Genomic DNA, 16,933 nt, shown 5'->3' on the forward strand with positions numbered 1-16,933 from the left:
GCTGAGCAAGGGCCGTGTGCTGGAGAGTGTGTGAACTTCAAAATGAACTTTGTTCATTTTTAAGCAGCCTTCAAAGCCACTTTGGCAGACTTTGGCCCTTGGTGAAAACTAATTGAGGAACCCTGGTTTACAGGCTCAAAATGACCAGAATGAAAGCACTTACTTTCTTTTCATGGTAAGAACCTATCCCATCATGCTGTGAACTAATCCCTTCAAAGAACAGCCTAGACTGGTGGGAGGAAAACTGGAAAACAAGAAAAATTCCAAGTGATCCAAAACTTTTGAACAGTTGTGTGTGTGGATGTGTGTGTATGTGTCTTTTTACATAGGAGCAAAGTGTTCTACCACCATTACTATTCATATACACCCCCACTTATGCCTCGTTTCCTCTATTGCAACATTAAACATGGCATTTTAGATAGACAGAGTCAATACCAGAAGAAATAATCTAAAACTGCAGAGTTCACTCTGCGGTACCAGGGATTTTGTTTGTTTTTTTTGTTCATGAATCAAACGAGTTATAGAACAAGTGAATCAGAGTAAAAAGCAGACACCTATAAAAGCCTAGCATTAGTTCTTGACATTCATTCTTTGATTACTTGAATATGAAAAAGAAAAAGAAAAAGAAATTACAGGCCATGCATGGTGAGAAATTTGTTCAGGCAAAAATTATTCTTAAGGTTAGATATAAAGTAAGGGATTAACAGTCATGGCTTTTTATACCAAAAAAAATTCTAATTGAAACCAGTCATAAATATTAAGCATCTTTATCAGTTAAATGATTTGCCACGGTTATTTCTGGATTTTGTTTTGTCTATAAAAGTTGGTTTTATGTGATGTGGTTCATGTTTAAGGGATCTGTTGCCATTGCTGGAGCTGTAGTGAGGTGGCTGAAGGACAACCTGGGAATCCTCAAATCCTCTTCAGAAATTGGTGAGCACTTTTTCATAGAATGAATTCAGTACATTTTAGCAGTGGTAGCAGCAAGGCCTTCTCAGCTGGCCTAAACAGCAGTGATCTGAATCACTGACTTGCATTTTAATATATTTAATATATTTAATATATTTTTCCATGAATGTGTATTAAATTATTCCCAATAGTCTATTCTCTACATTTCATAGCTTTTCTCTTGGTTGTGCTGCTTCCAGCAGTGTATATTTATGATAAGAGTATTTATCCAATCATATTTCAGTCAGTGGCTGACATCATGTGTCACCAGAGTGAAAATCTGCCTTAAGGCCTTCAGAATCAATAGTGCAGGCGCCCGAAGCTTAAAATAAGTGGCAATGAAATTGTTCCATTAACCAATCAGATTTCAAGTTGGCGTCACTGGGGCCATCTAGCAGGCATATGATTATGTCAGCAATTTCCCGTCCTTTGATTGGATAATTGGAGTAGTCAGAGGTAGGAAACTGCAGAAACTAAATAAAATATTTTAACTCACAGTGGCTGACAGAATCGATTTGGTCACAGACATCCTTACAAATGCATTTTCAAGGCAGACTGTAATAAAATTGACTATTCCTTGTGAGGTTAAATGTCAGGCATGCATTTCCGGGTTCCATGTTGCTACTTCCGGTTCCGCGACGCAACTTCCGGTTTCGCGATCTCATTTCCAGTTTACGCCATTTTATGCTCCTCTGTCCTATATAAGCTAGCGAGCAGTCCATGCTCCTTGCCAGATGGTCTCTTTAGTCAGCCTTGAGCTTCTGAGACAGCATCCTGCCCTTTTCTTCAGTTCCTGTCTGCCTGGTTTGTCTCTGCCTTCCTTCAATCAATGACTCTGCCTGTCCTACGTTTAACCTGTTCTCTGTATTTGGATTAGTGGACTGTATGCTGTAAATGACTCTGCCTGTCCTACGTTTAACCTGTTCTCTGTATTTGGATTAGTGGACTGTATGCTGTAAATGACTCTGCCTGTCCTACGTTTAACCTGTTCTCTGTATTTGGATTATTGGACTGTATGCTGTAAATGACTCTGCCTGTCCTACGTTTAACCTGTTCTCTGTATTTGGATTAGTGGACTGTATGCTGTAAATGACTCTGCCTGTCCTACGTTTAACCTGTTCTCTGTATTTGGATTAGTGGACTGTATGCTGTAAATGACTCTGCCTGTCCTACGTTTAACCTGTTCTCTGTATTTGGATTAGTGGACTGTATGCTGTTAATGACTCTGCCTGTCCTACGTTTAACCTGTTCTCTGGATTGTGGATTATTGGACTGTAGGTGGTTGTTTCTTTTACTGATTCTACCAGCCTGCTGTATCCTGGTTTTTTCAGTTTCTTTTGAGAACTCTGCCATTTTTTGTGCCGTTCTTATTAAAGACTCTAAGTTTTGAACTCGGACTGTGTTCTGCATTTGGGTCCTCACCTGCCACCCCTGACAGTACCATCTGGCCAACATGGACCCAGCAGAGCCACAGAACATGCAAGCCCTTCTAAGCTCCTTATCTGAGACCTCCACCTCTCACGAACGTCGTCTCCAGGATCTCGCCTCGGCTACACACGAACTGATCCGTCGCATGAATCAGCTTTCAGTCACTCCACCCTCTTCAGCTCCCTCGGTGACAATGACACCCACGAGCTCACCAGGTCATCTCCGGGAGCCACACCTGCCTTACCCCGAGCGCTTCTCCAGTGAACCAGGACTATGCCGTGCATTTCTGATGCAATGCTCAGTGATCTTTGAACTTCAACCCTCTTCCTTCCCATCAGACCACTCCAAGGTAGCCTATGTCATCTCCCTGTTGTCAGGCAAGGCCAAGCTCTGGGCAACCGCCGAGTGGGAACGTCAGTCTGTACTCTGCTCCTCCTTTGAGTTTTTTTCCAATGAACTCCGCAAGGTCTTTGACACCTCTGCTCCTCAGCAGGATGCGGCACGCTCCCTCTTTGAAGCCTCACAAGGGAGCCTAACCGTGGCGGAATATGCGGTGGATTTCCGCACATTTGCCATCGACAGCGCGTGGAATGCCACCTACGATGCCTTCTATCGCGGGCTGGCTTCTGAGATTAAGGATGAGCTCGCTGCCCGGGAGCTACCAGCCGACCTCGATGACCTGATCGCCCTGGCTACCCGCATCGATCGACGCATTCGGAAACGACAAACTGAAAGGTCAGCCCGACGTCTTGGACAACCCAACTACCGACCCACTGTCTCTCGCCCCCGCCTTCTCCTACCCTCCCTGTCTCTGCATCCAGGAGCCTTCCTCTCTCCCATGCCATGGAGATCGGTCGTCGTCACTTATCCCCTGCTGAGAAGGACAGGCGTCGGGCCTCAGGACTATGCCTGTACTGTGGAGAGGCTGGACATTTTGCCGCTTCCTGTCCAGTAAAAGGCCGGGCTCGTCGCTGAAAGAGGGGCCAGCGGCGAGTCTACGACCATCAGTCCCTTCCAAGCCACTGCTCAAGATCCACATCTCAGTTGACCAGCGGGGCTACGACCTATCTGCCTTTGTGGACTCCGGAGCCGACGCTGAATTTATGGATCAAGACCTGGCTAAACAACTAGGCCTTGAGACGGTGCCTCTGTTCTCGCCCCTCTGAACATCACCAAGAGTGGTTGTCTTTTCTTCTGATCCCTTCACCATTTGCCCCTGTTATGTTGGGCTTTCCATGGCTCCGGAAGCACAATCCTCACGTGGACTGGACCAGCGGCCGTATTCTGGATTGGGGGACCTACTGCCTAGCCCATTGCCTAGGATCTGTACCTCCTACCAAGGTGTCTGACATGGACGAACCACCCCCTGACCTCAGCTCAGTACCCTCCGATTATCATGACCTGGGGATGGCATTCAGCAAGGTCAGAGCCTCCTCTTTACCCCCTCATCGCCCATATGACTGTGCTATTGACCTCCTGGTAGGCCTCCTGCCTGGCACTACCCCTCCTCGGGGTCGGCTCTACCAGCTTTCGGGACCCGAAAGAGAGGCTATGACCCAATATATTCAAGATTCCCTCGCGGCTGGGATCATTCGTCCATCTTCCTCACCTGCTGGGGCTGGGTTCTTCTTTGTAGGGAAGTAGGATGGGTCCTTGCGTCCATGCATCGACTACCGTGGGCTTAATGCCATTACTACCAAGAACTGTTATCCATTACCCCTCATGTCTACCGCTTTCGAACTCCTCCAGGGAGCCACTGTCTTCACCAAACTCGATCTCCGCAACGCCTATCATCTGGTGCGTATTCGAGAGGGTGACGAATGGAAGACTTCATTTAACACCCCAACAGGCCATTATGAATGCCATTCGGGCTCACTAATGCCCCTGCTGTATTTCAAGCCCTGGTCAACGACATCCTCCGGGACTTCCTAAACCAGTTTGTCTTTGTGTACTTGGATGACATCCTCATCTTCTCCCACTCCCTAGAGGAGCATGTTCACCATGTCCGGTCGGTGCTCCGTCGCCTGCTTCAGAACCGTCTGTATGTGAAAGCCGAGAAGTGTGAATTCCACACCTCCAGCACCACGTTTTTGGGTTTCGTACTCTCGGCCGGTAGCATACAGATGGATCCCAGGCGGGTGGAGGCTGTGAGGGACTGGCAGTGCCCTGAAAGCCGTAAGCAGCTCCAGCGTTTCCTGGGGTTCGCTAATTTCTACCGGAAGTTCATCAGAGGTTACAGTGCCGTTGCGGCACCCCTGCACTGACTCACTTCCTCGCTACACCCCTTTTCATGGACTCCAGAGGCTGAGCTAGCCTTTGCCCAACTTAAGAAGCTCTTCACTACTGCTCCTGTCCTGATTCTTCCGGACCCATCGCGCCAGTTTGTGGTGGAGGTGGATGCATCTGACTGTGGGGTGGGGGCCGTCCTGTCTCAAAGGGCTTCTAAGGACAATCGACTCCACCCCTGTGCCTTTTTCTCTCACCGCCTTTCCCCAGCTGAACAGAAGTATGCCATCGGTGAACGGGAGCTTCTGGCTGTGAAACTGGCCCTGGAGGAGTGGCGCCACTGGTTGGAGGGCACTGAGCAGCCTTTCATTGTATGGACTGACCACAGAAATCTTGAATACCTTCAGACAGCCAAACGACTCAATCCTCGACAGGCTCGTTGGGGGCTGTTCTTTGGGCGTTTTAACTTCACCCTCTCATTCCGCCCTGGTTCTAAGAATGGTAAACCGGACGCCCTTTCACGACTATTCACCCCCGATGAGGATGACCCAGCTCCCGAACACATCCTCCCTTCGTCGGTAACCATCCGTGCTCTTCATCTGGGGATCGAAAGGAGAGTGCAGCAGGCCATCGCAGGGATACAGATTCCAGGCAACTGCCCCAGGAACAGACTCTTTGTCCCTGATCACCTTAGGTCTCAGGTCATCCAGTGGTGCCACAGCAGCTGCCTCTTTTGTCATCCCGGGGTTTCCCGTACCTTATCTACTCTCCAACAGCGTTTCTGGTGGCCATCACTCAAGCACGATATCCAGAGATTTGTGGCAGCCTGCCCCACCTTTGCTCAGCAGAAATCGTCCAGGACCCCACAAGCCGGGCTCCTGCGCCCCCTTCCGACCCCCAGACGACCTTGGTCCCATATCTCCCTGAACTTTGTCAACGGACTACCTCCTTCTGCCGGCCACACTACCATCCTTACGGTGGTGGACCGATTCTCGAAAATGGTCCACTTCGTGCCCTTGGCCAAGCTTCCCTCCGCCAAGGAGACTGCCCAGATGCTACTATTACATGTCTTCCGCTTACACGGGTTGCCTCGCAATATTGTGTCTGACCGGGGGCCACAGTTCACCTCGAGATTCTGGAAGGAGTTCTGTCACCTCCTGGGTACCTCCATTAGCCTTTCATCTGGCTTCCACCCGCAGACCAACGGCCAGACGGAGCGTTTAAACCAAGAGTTGGAGACTGGGCTCAGAATCATCTGTTCTGAAGACCCTACATCCTGGTCATCCAACCTCATTTGGGTCGAATATGCCCACAACTCTCTTCCCTCGGCAGCCACAGGCCTCTCCCCTTTCCAGGCCGCTTACGGCTATCAACCACCTCTGTTCTCTTCCCAAGAATTAGAGGCCTCGGTTCCCTCTGCCCTCGCTCTGGTTAAACGGTGTCGACGGGTCTGGAGGAGGACCCGCTTAGTACTTCTCTGCTCATCCAAAAGCTATGCTCGATGGGCCAATCGTAAGCGCCACCCGGCACCCCCTTACCATGTTGGCCAACGGGTTTGGCTGTCCACTCGGGATCTGCCCCTGAAAGTCGCCTGTCGGAAGCTCACTCCTCGCTTTGTTGGTCCGTTCCCAATCTCTAAAGTGCTCAATCCAGTATCCGTCCGACTCAAGCTTCCCCGGGCCCTTCGCATCCACCCTACGTTCCATGTCTCCAGACTCAAGCCTGTCCGAGCCTGTTCGCTGGTTCCCTCCACCAGACCCCCTCCTCCCGCCTGGGTCATTGATGGAGGCCCTGTTTATACAGTTCGCCGCCTTCTACGCTCCAGACGTCGGGGTAGAGGTCTCCAGTATCTTGTCGACTGGGAGGGCTACGGCCCTGAACAACGCTCCTGGGTGCCCGCACGTCACATCCTTGATCCTGACCTTGTTTCCCAGTTCCACCGCGAGCACCCTGATCAACCAGGAGGGGCGTCGTGAGACGCCCCGTGGAGGGAGGGGTACTGTCAGGCATGCATTTCCGGGTTCCATGTTGCTACTTCTGGTTCCGGGACGCAACTTCCGGTTTCGCGATCTCATTTCCGGTTTCCGCCATTTTATGCTCCTCTGTCCTATATAAGCTAGCGAGCAGTCCATGCTCCTTGCCAGATGGTCTCTTCAGTCAGCCTTGAGCTTCTGAGACAGCATCCTGCCCTTTTCTTCAGTTCCTGTCTGCCTGGTTTGTCTCTGCCTTCCTTCAATCAATGACTCTGCCTGTCCTACGTTTAACCTGCTCTCTGGATTTTGGATTATTGGACTGTATGCTGTAAATGACTCTGCCTGTCCTACGTTTAACCTGTTCTCTGTATTTGGATTATTGGACTGTATGCTGTAAATGACTCTGCCTGTCCTACGTTTAACCTGTTCTCTGGATTGTGGATTATTGGACTGTATGCTGTTAATGACTCTGCCTGTCCTACGTTTAACCTGTTCTCTGGATTTTGGATTATTGGACTGTATGCTGTTAATGACTCTGCCTGTCCTACGTTTAACCTGTTCTCTGGATTGTGGATTATTGGACTGTATGCTGTTAATGACTCTGCCTGTCCTACGTTTAACCTGTTCTCTGGATTGTGGATTATTGGACTGTATGCTGTTAATGACTCTGCCTGTCCTACGTTTAACCTGTTCTCTGGATTGTGGATTATTGGACTGTAGGTGGTTGTTTCTTTTACTGATTCTACCAGCCTGCTGTATCCTGGTTTTTTCAGTTTCTTTTGAGAACTCTGCCATTTTTTGTGCCGTTCTTAATAAAGACTCTAAGTTTTGAACTCGGACTGTGTTCTGCATTTGGGTCCTCACCTGCCACCCCTGACAGTTAAATACTGTAACCTAATTCCTTTTTTACTTTGCTATTTAACGGTTGATTAGTATCTATTGCCGTGGCGTCATAATGATACCACTATAGAGGTGGATTAATTCAGGAAGGACACCGGTGAAGCCCTAGGTGTGAAATGCACGGCCCGCCACTGACTTTTAATATTTTAATGTATGAATCCACTGTGTGGATATTTCCAGGGACACAAATTGAAGGTGAAGATGGATACAAGGGCAGAATTCCTTTTAATAAAGAACGAAAACAACTAGACTGTGACATAGAACTAGGTCACAAAAACCAGGAAGCAGAACATAACTAGGATGCAAAACTCACACTCAAAACCCAAATCTTTTTTTTGAAGATTTCCCCTCCGGTGGTCTGGCAGGGAAGCGTCCCAAATATCTGTGACATCCAGTCGCATGGTTTTGGGGATTTATTGGCAAATAATGTTGAGCATTTCTTTGCCAATTTTTCCAATATATTTTTAACAGAAAAGCTGGCGGCGGCAGCTGGGACGTCCTATGGCTGTTATTTTGTTCCAGCATTTTCTGGGCTTTACGCTCCTTACTGGGAACCTAGTGCTCGAGGGTAAGTAACATTAACATTAATAACTACATACTTTATATTTATTATGAAGCAAAAGAAATGCCTAAATTAAATTTCAACTGAATAAACAGAGCATCTTTAATCGATAAACCAAACAGGCCACTGGATTTAAATAAAGTTTTATTCAGTTGTGCCTTTAGGGCATGACACATCATATATTCTTTTAGCTTTGTTTTTTTAAGCTGCTAGTGGACTGATTAAATGCATTTACTGGAAAAACTCTTCTAGCTGGTTCTTCAGTACACAGACCCTTAAGGTACACAGAGAAATGTAATATTACTTAAATACACGGATAACAGTCCTCCTGTTGTGTGTACGTATTTAACATATACATATTAGAGGCTAAAACATGGCATAGAATATTTTCAGATTTTCATAAGTATGGCATTTACTGAGCCCTTTTCCCTCCCCCCGGTGTTAGAAATATACTACTAAAAGGTTATTTCTTTGTTCTAAGGAAAGCAAAACAAAGGTCAGCACAGCCTGATGGAGTGATGAGGATAATGGTGTTTACACACACACACACACACACACACACACACACACATCAATACTCTACTGGGTTTATGCCATGTTTCCTGTCAATACAGAAAATTATGATAAAGAATTTCATTCATTTAAACAGAAAAACACTGAACTTATAGTTCTGTCGTCCGTCCATTTGCACGCTTTCTTCTTCATTTGTATAATGCGTGCTTAGTCTATCTACTTTTTGTTCATTTGACAAAAGGGATTTTGGGTGAAAATGGTGATATATTGTGAATAATTCACTTCTTTCACATTCATTACACCCGTGACCGAAGTCCAGAATAATCCATTATAGGGCATTTCTCATTTCTCTGATAAGGATGTGAAAAATGAAACTCAGTATGTCTTTTCATCTATGAAAGACAGCTCTCTGGCTCAGCCCTGTTATCCCATTTCTACCAGCCTCCCTGACACCCTGCATTATTTAGCTTTCATCAGATCTGTTTTCCTGGCAGTTTTTTTGTGTGCAGTCAGATTCAAAAGCCTGAGTGCACTCGTGTGATCTGGTTTTTCTTCATCAGTCACTTAAATGTACAACATACTCTTACATCAAATTTAGCTTCACACTCCAGCTCAAGCAGGGAGCATGATGGATGAGTGTGATTACTGCGTGAGCGTCGAGTCACAAACACAGTGTGTTCAGTGTGTACTGCTTTAATAAATATATGACAGCGATAAATCCTGAAAACGACGAACATCTTTAAAATGGATAGCATTTCTTTTTTTTTTATACACAAAATCTTTTCCACCAATACTTGTTATAGATCCTACATCATAACTACAATGCTAATTAATATTTTCATTTACATAGAGACAGGAAAGGACGCAGAAAATATAACACTAACAACATGAACTAATCTAGATCATGTTTAAAGCTATGCAAATGAGATTTAAAATGCTATCTTCGTTGTTGTTATTGTGTAAGAAATCTCAGTGTTTAAATGATTTATTTCAATTTCATTCCATTCCTTTAAGGATTATCTGTGGCCTGACACAGTTCACAAACAGGAGCCACTTGGCTTTCGCAGCACTGGAGGCAGTGTGCTTTCAAACACGAGAGGTAACACAAACAAACCCACATTTATATGCAGTATGCCACTTTATTACCAACATATGATGTAGCAGCAGCATAAAATCATGCAGCTACAGGTCAGGACCTTCAGTTAAAACTCACATCAAACCTCAGAAGGGGAGAACTGTGATCTCTGTTAGTCAGATGCGCTGTTTGAGTGTTTCTATATCTCTGATCTCCTGGGATTTTCACACACAAGCCTGTGGGCAGAAATACAGTTTTAATGAGAGAAGTCAGAGGAGGGCAAACAGACTGGTTTGAACTCTGAGGAAGTTTGCGGTCATTTAAAGAAGCACTCTTTACAATCGTGTTGAACAAAAAAGCACAGTAATGCAGATGGGCTACAGCAGCACCATCATGCACCACGGGGCATCACTAGATACTGGGGCACGAGTTTCAGTAAAACCTTCATGAGAAATCATTATCTGATGAGGTAGATTACATCTGAAAATAATATTTTCTATTCACTGAATATTATTGTTTGTGTGATTTGAGGTTTTTTTTTAAGCATGACTGTAATGTCAGCTGAAGAGAAAATATCCAACTGTGCCATGCCCCCTCGTTGTGCTCCACTTCTTTGTTGTGCTCCACCCCTACAATGTGCTCCACCCTCAAACTGTGACTTTCCTCCTCTGCCTGCTGTGCTCTGCCTCCTTCTTGTACTCAGCCCCCTCACTGGGCTATGCCCCCTTGATGTGTGCCACCCACCCACTGTATCCCACCGCCTCACTGTACCCTGGCCATTGTGCTCCTCCTCCCTTCATTTGTCCATATGAAAATCTCAACTTGCAGTCAAACTTTAATTCATACTATGACACTGTAGTTGAGGAGAGGAAACTACTACCAGGTTAATGCTCATCACTGTGTCGACGAGTAGTTTTGGATTTTGGATTTAATCGAATGAGGACATCCTGTTTTTAAGATCTGATTTGCTTGGCACAGATTTAATTGATAACGTTAGCTTCTAAGGAAGTACCAAAACTAGTTCTACTTTTGTACTTTAGTAAAATTCTTATGGGGCCTAGTGATACAACTCTAGAATCCCCCAATGCACAGTGTCAGTCATCTCAAACTGTTTAGATAAAAAAGAGGATGTGAGAACTAAACTGTGTGGTGCCTTTTGTTTCCAGTAGCACAGGGAAGAGGAACTTAAAAAAAAAAAACAGGAAGAAGCTAATGATGCAGAAATTGAGATGATTTAATGAGGAAATGAGTGAATGGCTGCTGTGAGGATATTAGAATGTGGAACTGCGGGGTTTTTCACTGCATAATGAACACAGCTACTTGTTTTTGATTAAAATGATTTCCTCCAGGTTTTGGATGCGATGAATCGAGACAGTGGTGCTTCACTTACTCAGTTACAAGTAGATGGAGGAATGACGGCTAACAAATTACTAATGCAACTACAGGCTGATATCCTCTGTATCCCTGTTGGTAAGTGTGTGTGTGTGTGTGTGTATAATTCAATAAAAATGCTTGTGGTCTGTATCTAAAGAGGAGAAACTAGACCACCAGAGTGTGTTAACATGAAGAGGAGCGCTCTCCAGACACACTGGGACCAGGCAGTGTGAGCTGGGACTATGTCCACATTTTGTAAACATGGAAACTACATCACTGTGTTGTTCTTTGTTTGTTTATTTTTACACACAATAATTAGACTATTTTTTACTTGTCAGTCATGTAAATGTAAATCTTTTAAATGGTGATGCTCTTAATTCTGTTTAATCGAATGAATGAATTAATCAAGTCAAATCATGTCCTGTAGTCTATGTAAGAAAAGAAGCAGGGAAAATGGACAAGAGTAAGGATTTGAGTGAGTTTGATGAAGGGCCAAATTGTGATGGCTAGACCACTGGATCAGAGCATCTCCAAAACTGCAGCTCTTGTGGGGTGTTCCCGGTCTGCAGTGGTCAGTATCTATCAAAAGTGGTCCAAGGAAGGAACAGTGGTGAACCGGCGACAGGGTCATGGATGGTCAAAGCTCACTGATGCACGTGGGGAGAGAAGGCTGGCCCGTGTGATCCGATCCAACAGACGAGCTACTGTTGCTCAAACTGCTGAAGAAGTTAATGCTGACCAGGCATAACATTATGACCACCTAAGTAGCTTGTCTGTTGGATCGGCTCACACAAGCCAGCCTTATATATATATATATATGTATGTATGTATGTGTGTGTGTGTGTGCATAAAATTCAAAAAAGCCCTGTGGTGTCTGCTATTTGTAAGCACATTTGTTGCTTACAAATAAAAAATATTATATGGAATATATTAAGTTATTATTAATTTTATTTAGCCATTTACTCCATTTATATGTACTTTATTTTCCTGAGGGATCATGGTGGGTTGAAGGATGTCATGACCTCTGTTTGACCTTTCTGGTCCTTTAAAGATTTTGTATGTCTTTTCAATATTTTTTTACAGATGATGTAAAATCTATGACAGATTAAAAAAATATATTAGACTCTTACTTCCTGATTCACTACAGAACCATGATCTTATGTATATGGGATATTTGTCTACTTTCATAAAAATAAGCAATAACAGTGATAGTTTTATTTATCATGGAGAAATGACTGGTAAAATGTTCTGGAGAACAAAAGTATGATTCAAATGAAAAAGTAACACTGAAAATGTATGTTTTTAGTGATTTTACAGCATTAATGAACTTTTACAATTTCAATTTTGTAGCCTCTAAAGAAAACTATTATCAAAAAGTTACTTTTAAGCAACTCCTGCGATTCATATTTATGTCCTTTCACCCATCTCCAGTGTGAGATGTTCCTTTCGGGCTTGATACGTGTTCCTGTCTAACTGAGGATTTCTCCTGTGTAGTGAGACCCTACATGTCTGAGACCACTGCCCTGGGGGCAGCGATGGCTGCTGGAGCAGCTGAAGGGGTCAATGTGTGGAAGGTAAATCCTGAAGACATGACCTGTGTGACCTCTGAGAAATACCAACCTCAAATCAAACCAGAAGGTGAGAGCTGAGAGGATCAGCCCTTTATTTCCTTTATTTAAAGACTACTTCATGGCTTAAATGGACAAAGGATTTATTCATTAAAAGAAAACATTTCCCTTAGAATCCATCCATCCATCCCCCTTTTAATTTTTCCTTTTGCTTTCCTAGCAGAACAATAGCCTGATTAATTCTCACTAGTGTGCCCAAATCTGACAATTACACTATATGGCCAAAAGTTTATGCAGTCTCTGACCATCACATCCACATGTCCATGTTGAACATCTCATTCCAGATTCACTGTTATTATAAGCTCCATTCTTCTTTCCACTAGATGTTGGAGTGTGTCTTTGGGGATTAGTGATCATTCAGCTACAAGAGCATTAGTGAGATCAGACACTGATGATGTAAGAGTGAGGAGGTCTGGGGTTCAGTCGGTGTTCCAGTTCATCCCAAAGGTGTCCAGTCGGGTTGAGTCAGAGACAGGGTTCAGTGCAGGACACTCCAGTTCTTCCACGCCAACCTTAACCTCCACACCATGTCTTCATGGAGCTCAGCGGCTTTTTGCACAGGGATATTGTCAAGCTAGTTTGTAGTTCTAGTGAAGGGAAATTATAAAGCTACAGCATACAGAGACATTCTGTAGACTGAGTAGCTACAATTTGGGGAAGAACCACATATGGGTGTGACGGTGAGGTGTCCACAAACTTACGGCTATTTGTTTAAAATATGCTGTAAATACAATAAGCACTTTTAACCTGTCTGGAGTTTCATCTGAGACATTTTATATCTAGTCATGTACAAATGTTGTCATGTAAAGATCTGCAGCTGTTCACTGAAATGAAAGAATTTATCAAGATGGATAAAAAAGACAAATATATCTCTATAAAAGAAAACAAATCAAACTGACACAAACATAGCTATACACATACTGCATTTATTAATATAATCACACACCTCCTGTGACTAAACCAGCCATCTTCCAATCAACAGCATGATTGATCCTGATATTTAAAGTGACGTGTGTGTGTGGGTTTACAGTTCACTTCTGCCTTTAGCAAAAATTTGCGTGTAAAATGAACGAGCCATTATTTAGCTGCAATCATCCACTTCACACATAATCCTGCTCTGATGGAGAAAACTGTCTGTGTGTCATGTGATTGGACCTTTTCTCATGCTAATAGTGCAACAATCGGTTAAAATAGCAAATCTCCAAATTAAAATCAGTACAAGTTTCATAAGGCGCTACAGCTGATGAGGAAGAGTTTAATATATATATATATATATATATATTATGTTTGAGCAGAGAGTGAATTCCGATACACAAGATGGAAGAAAGCTGTCCAGAAAGCCATGAACTGGGAGACTGTGGATCCTCTGTCCAACGAGAACGGTGAAAACACACACACACACACACACACACACACACACACACACACCCTGTGCAATGTCACTTAAGTGTCAAATGATTCAAAATTGTATCACCTTACAGTACTTGCATTACTTCTGAGATAAACAGTATGTTATTTGCTCTTGTGTAAAATTACAGATGTACTAGATTTAACTCAATGAAACAAAAGACATTGAAAGTACACCTATTGATTGGTTAACTGCATGAACGAGCAGGTGTACATGTGTTCCCAATAAAATGGACAGTCAGTGTATGTCTTGACGATGGCATTAATTATATGCAACATTGCTGAAGTAGGACCAATGACAAGGTCATCGGTTTATCATGGACACAGCACATTTATAGAGAAGACAACTGAATGGCATAGAAGTTGTCTTTATTTGTCACATATACATTACTGCACAGTGAAATTCTTTCTTCAAATATCCCATCCTTAGGGGTTGGGGTCAGAGCACAGGGTCAGCCATGATGCAGCGCCCCTGGAGCAGGGTGGGTTGATCAAGGGCCCATTGGTGGCAGCTTGGAGGTGCTGGGGCTTGAACCTCAATCTTCCGTTCAATGATCCAGAGCCTTACCCATCTGAGTTACCCCAGCCCTGTAGCATACAGGGCACGAAGCAGCAGGGACGTTTCGCACAAAATCAGTACCACTGCTGCAGTGTAATCTTCGAGTTCAGTGGAACATCACACCTTTTAATCCATTTTACATTTCACTGGAGACATTTCAATTTATATCTGATTTCAGATTTATTACTCCGCATACTTAAAACTGCTTTAGAATGAAACTGACATGGAATTAAGTTGTATTCCTCAATAGGAATCTGAGCACATCAATATTAGTTAAATAAAAAGCTGGTTATTTGATTTATTGGTTAAAAAAACAAACAAACAAAACACCTGGCTTGGTTTTTACATCATACACCAATTTGAAACAAGCAATTAAATTCTCTGGTAAATTATAGTTCTGTTATTGCAAAATAAAGACAAAATCATTTCATCAGCTTCAGTGTGTTTGGTCTTGGAGATGTTTCTTCATTCATTCATAAGAAACACAGTTATGATTTAGACTCAGAGGGTCATGTCATACTTAACTTCACACTGGTTTGACCTTTGGCTTTAGCCATAATGACTATTTTAAAACATTTCGGACATTCAATTGTATTTTTTACTTGTAAATGTTCGCAGGGGAAAACTGTATTTTTTTTTCCCCCAACTGTTTCGTCAGTTTATTACAGACGTCTAGACCCGAAGACCGCAAAATAACGTCTGCTAATTTGCATGTGCAAAACATTTGGGTGTGTTTTGGGAGATTCACAAAAAATAACTGGATGAATTGTGTCATGTAGAAAAATAAGGGTTTTGTGTGTGTGTGTGTGTGTGTGTGTGTGCTGTTTCTTCTTGATAGCTCAGATCGCTTAGGGATTTCTGAACGAGTCAAAATGAAACAGCAGAAGAACTTAACCGGCTACGATAACACCAATTAAAGGCTGTGAGACACATTAAAAAAAAACACGAAACGCAAAACAAGAATCTTCTATTTTCAAGGTGATGGAAATCAAAAAAGCTTCTCACAGGCTGCTTTTCGCAGTCTTATTGAGAATATACAGTCAAATATCAACTTATCAAGAGAATATCGAACATCAACTTACATCAACGAACATCAACATCAACAACTCACTCCTATGGGCAATTTCGAATTACCAATCAACCTAATGTACATGTTTTTGGACTGTGGGAGGAAACCGGAGTAAATCCACACAGGCACGGGGAGAACATGCAAACTCCACACAGAAAAGCCCCTGCCTGTTCAAACCCGGGATTCGGACCCAGGACCTTCTTGCTGTGAGGCACCAATGCTAACTGCTAAGCCACCGTGCTGCCCTTTACTGAAATGTATTATAAGAAACAAAAGGTATTCTATTGTATAAAATTGAATGAATAAATACAGAATAAGATCCTCAATCCTACACAGAACCAATTAAATAAAGCTGTTCTGTTTATTAGGAACATATAAATATGTACTGTTAAAAGAGAAATCTTTTAAAGAGCATGTATGCATTTGCACACACAAATCAGAACCATAGGTGGAATTTTCTAGAAAGAATACTTCCAGCAAAAGTCAGAAACAGATCTGTTCTTTCTGGTTTTCAGGTTATCAGAAGTAGACGTATGAAGCGTGACGTATGAATCGTGACTTATGAAGCATGCTGCTGCTCACTGAAGTGTTGTGGCCTCGGGCTGTAGAGATTGGTGCCGTGTTCAGTGTTCATGTAATTGGCAGAGTGCATTTTTTTTCCCTCTCAGGTACTTGATTGAAGAAGCGTGCTCGAGTCTGATTACACTTTGTCTCCATTTTCTTTCTCTCTGATCCAAGCAGCCCCATCAAACTCTCCTATTTATGAATTATGAATTTACAATCAAATGTGTTTCATTAAAAAGCCACAACTTTTTGTGGTCAGGCTACTGAACTGCCCTGAAATGCTGCTTTAACACACTTTAGGTTCATTCATCAGTAACTATTTAATAAGGCCCGAGAATTCAAATGAGAACAATTGTCTTAAATCATTGATTTGCTTATTCCATGAACTGATTGTTTTGTATTTTCTATTGCTCATGTGCTCTCCGACAACATGGTTTGAAACTCGGAGTACACAAGAAGTGAATGTTCTGGATGTGAGTGTGAGATGATGTTGGAATGAAAATAATGAGTAAACTATACAACTAGTTTATTGATTTTTTACTTAGGGAAAGGATGTAATAAAAAAAGGAGATTTCTAAAGTAATTACATTAGAAACAAAGATTAATCAAGAGTAAATATTAAATCCCGAGACACACTGTATTCCTGACCCGTTCCTGCTGTTCCAGGATTCAAAGCAGGACAAAAAAAAAAAAAAATCACGGACTGA

At 43.3% G+C, this 16,933-nt stretch overlaps 1 protein-coding gene across 6 annotated transcripts in view; it reads left to right on the top strand.

Moving 5' to 3' along the window:
* Nucleotides 1–16,844, top strand: part of LOC131354276 (glycerol kinase-like) — a 46,317-nt gene extending 29,473 nt beyond the window's left edge. For 2 of the 6 annotated variants that reach the window (XM_058391731.1, XM_058391735.1), the window contains 7 exons: nt 855–933; nt 7,947–8,043; nt 9,565–9,649; nt 10,975–11,095; nt 12,494–12,637; nt 13,923–14,009; nt 14,465–15,032. In XM_058391731.1, the coding sequence (XP_058247714.1) occupies nt 855–933; nt 7,947–8,043; nt 9,565–9,649; nt 10,975–11,095; nt 12,494–12,637; nt 13,923–14,009; nt 14,465–14,496 (645 nt within the window). In that variant the 3' untranslated portion in view covers nt 14,497–15,032. Of the gene's footprint in view, nt 1–854; nt 934–7,946; nt 8,044–9,564; nt 9,650–10,974; nt 11,096–12,493; nt 12,638–12,950; nt 13,883–13,922; nt 14,010–14,464; nt 15,033–15,431; nt 15,939–16,177 lie in introns of those variants that run through there. The other 4 variants (XR_009204730.1, XM_058391732.1, XM_058391733.1 and 1 more) reach the window with 4 other exon arrangements.
* The last annotated feature ends 89 nt before the right edge of the window (nt 16,845–16,933 follow it).

Source organism: Hemibagrus wyckioides, linkage group LG06 (assembly GCF_019097595.1).
Source record: "Hemibagrus wyckioides isolate EC202008001 linkage group LG06, SWU_Hwy_1.0, whole genome shotgun sequence".
NCBI lineage: Eukaryota > Metazoa > Chordata > Actinopteri > Siluriformes > Bagridae > Hemibagrus > Hemibagrus wyckioides.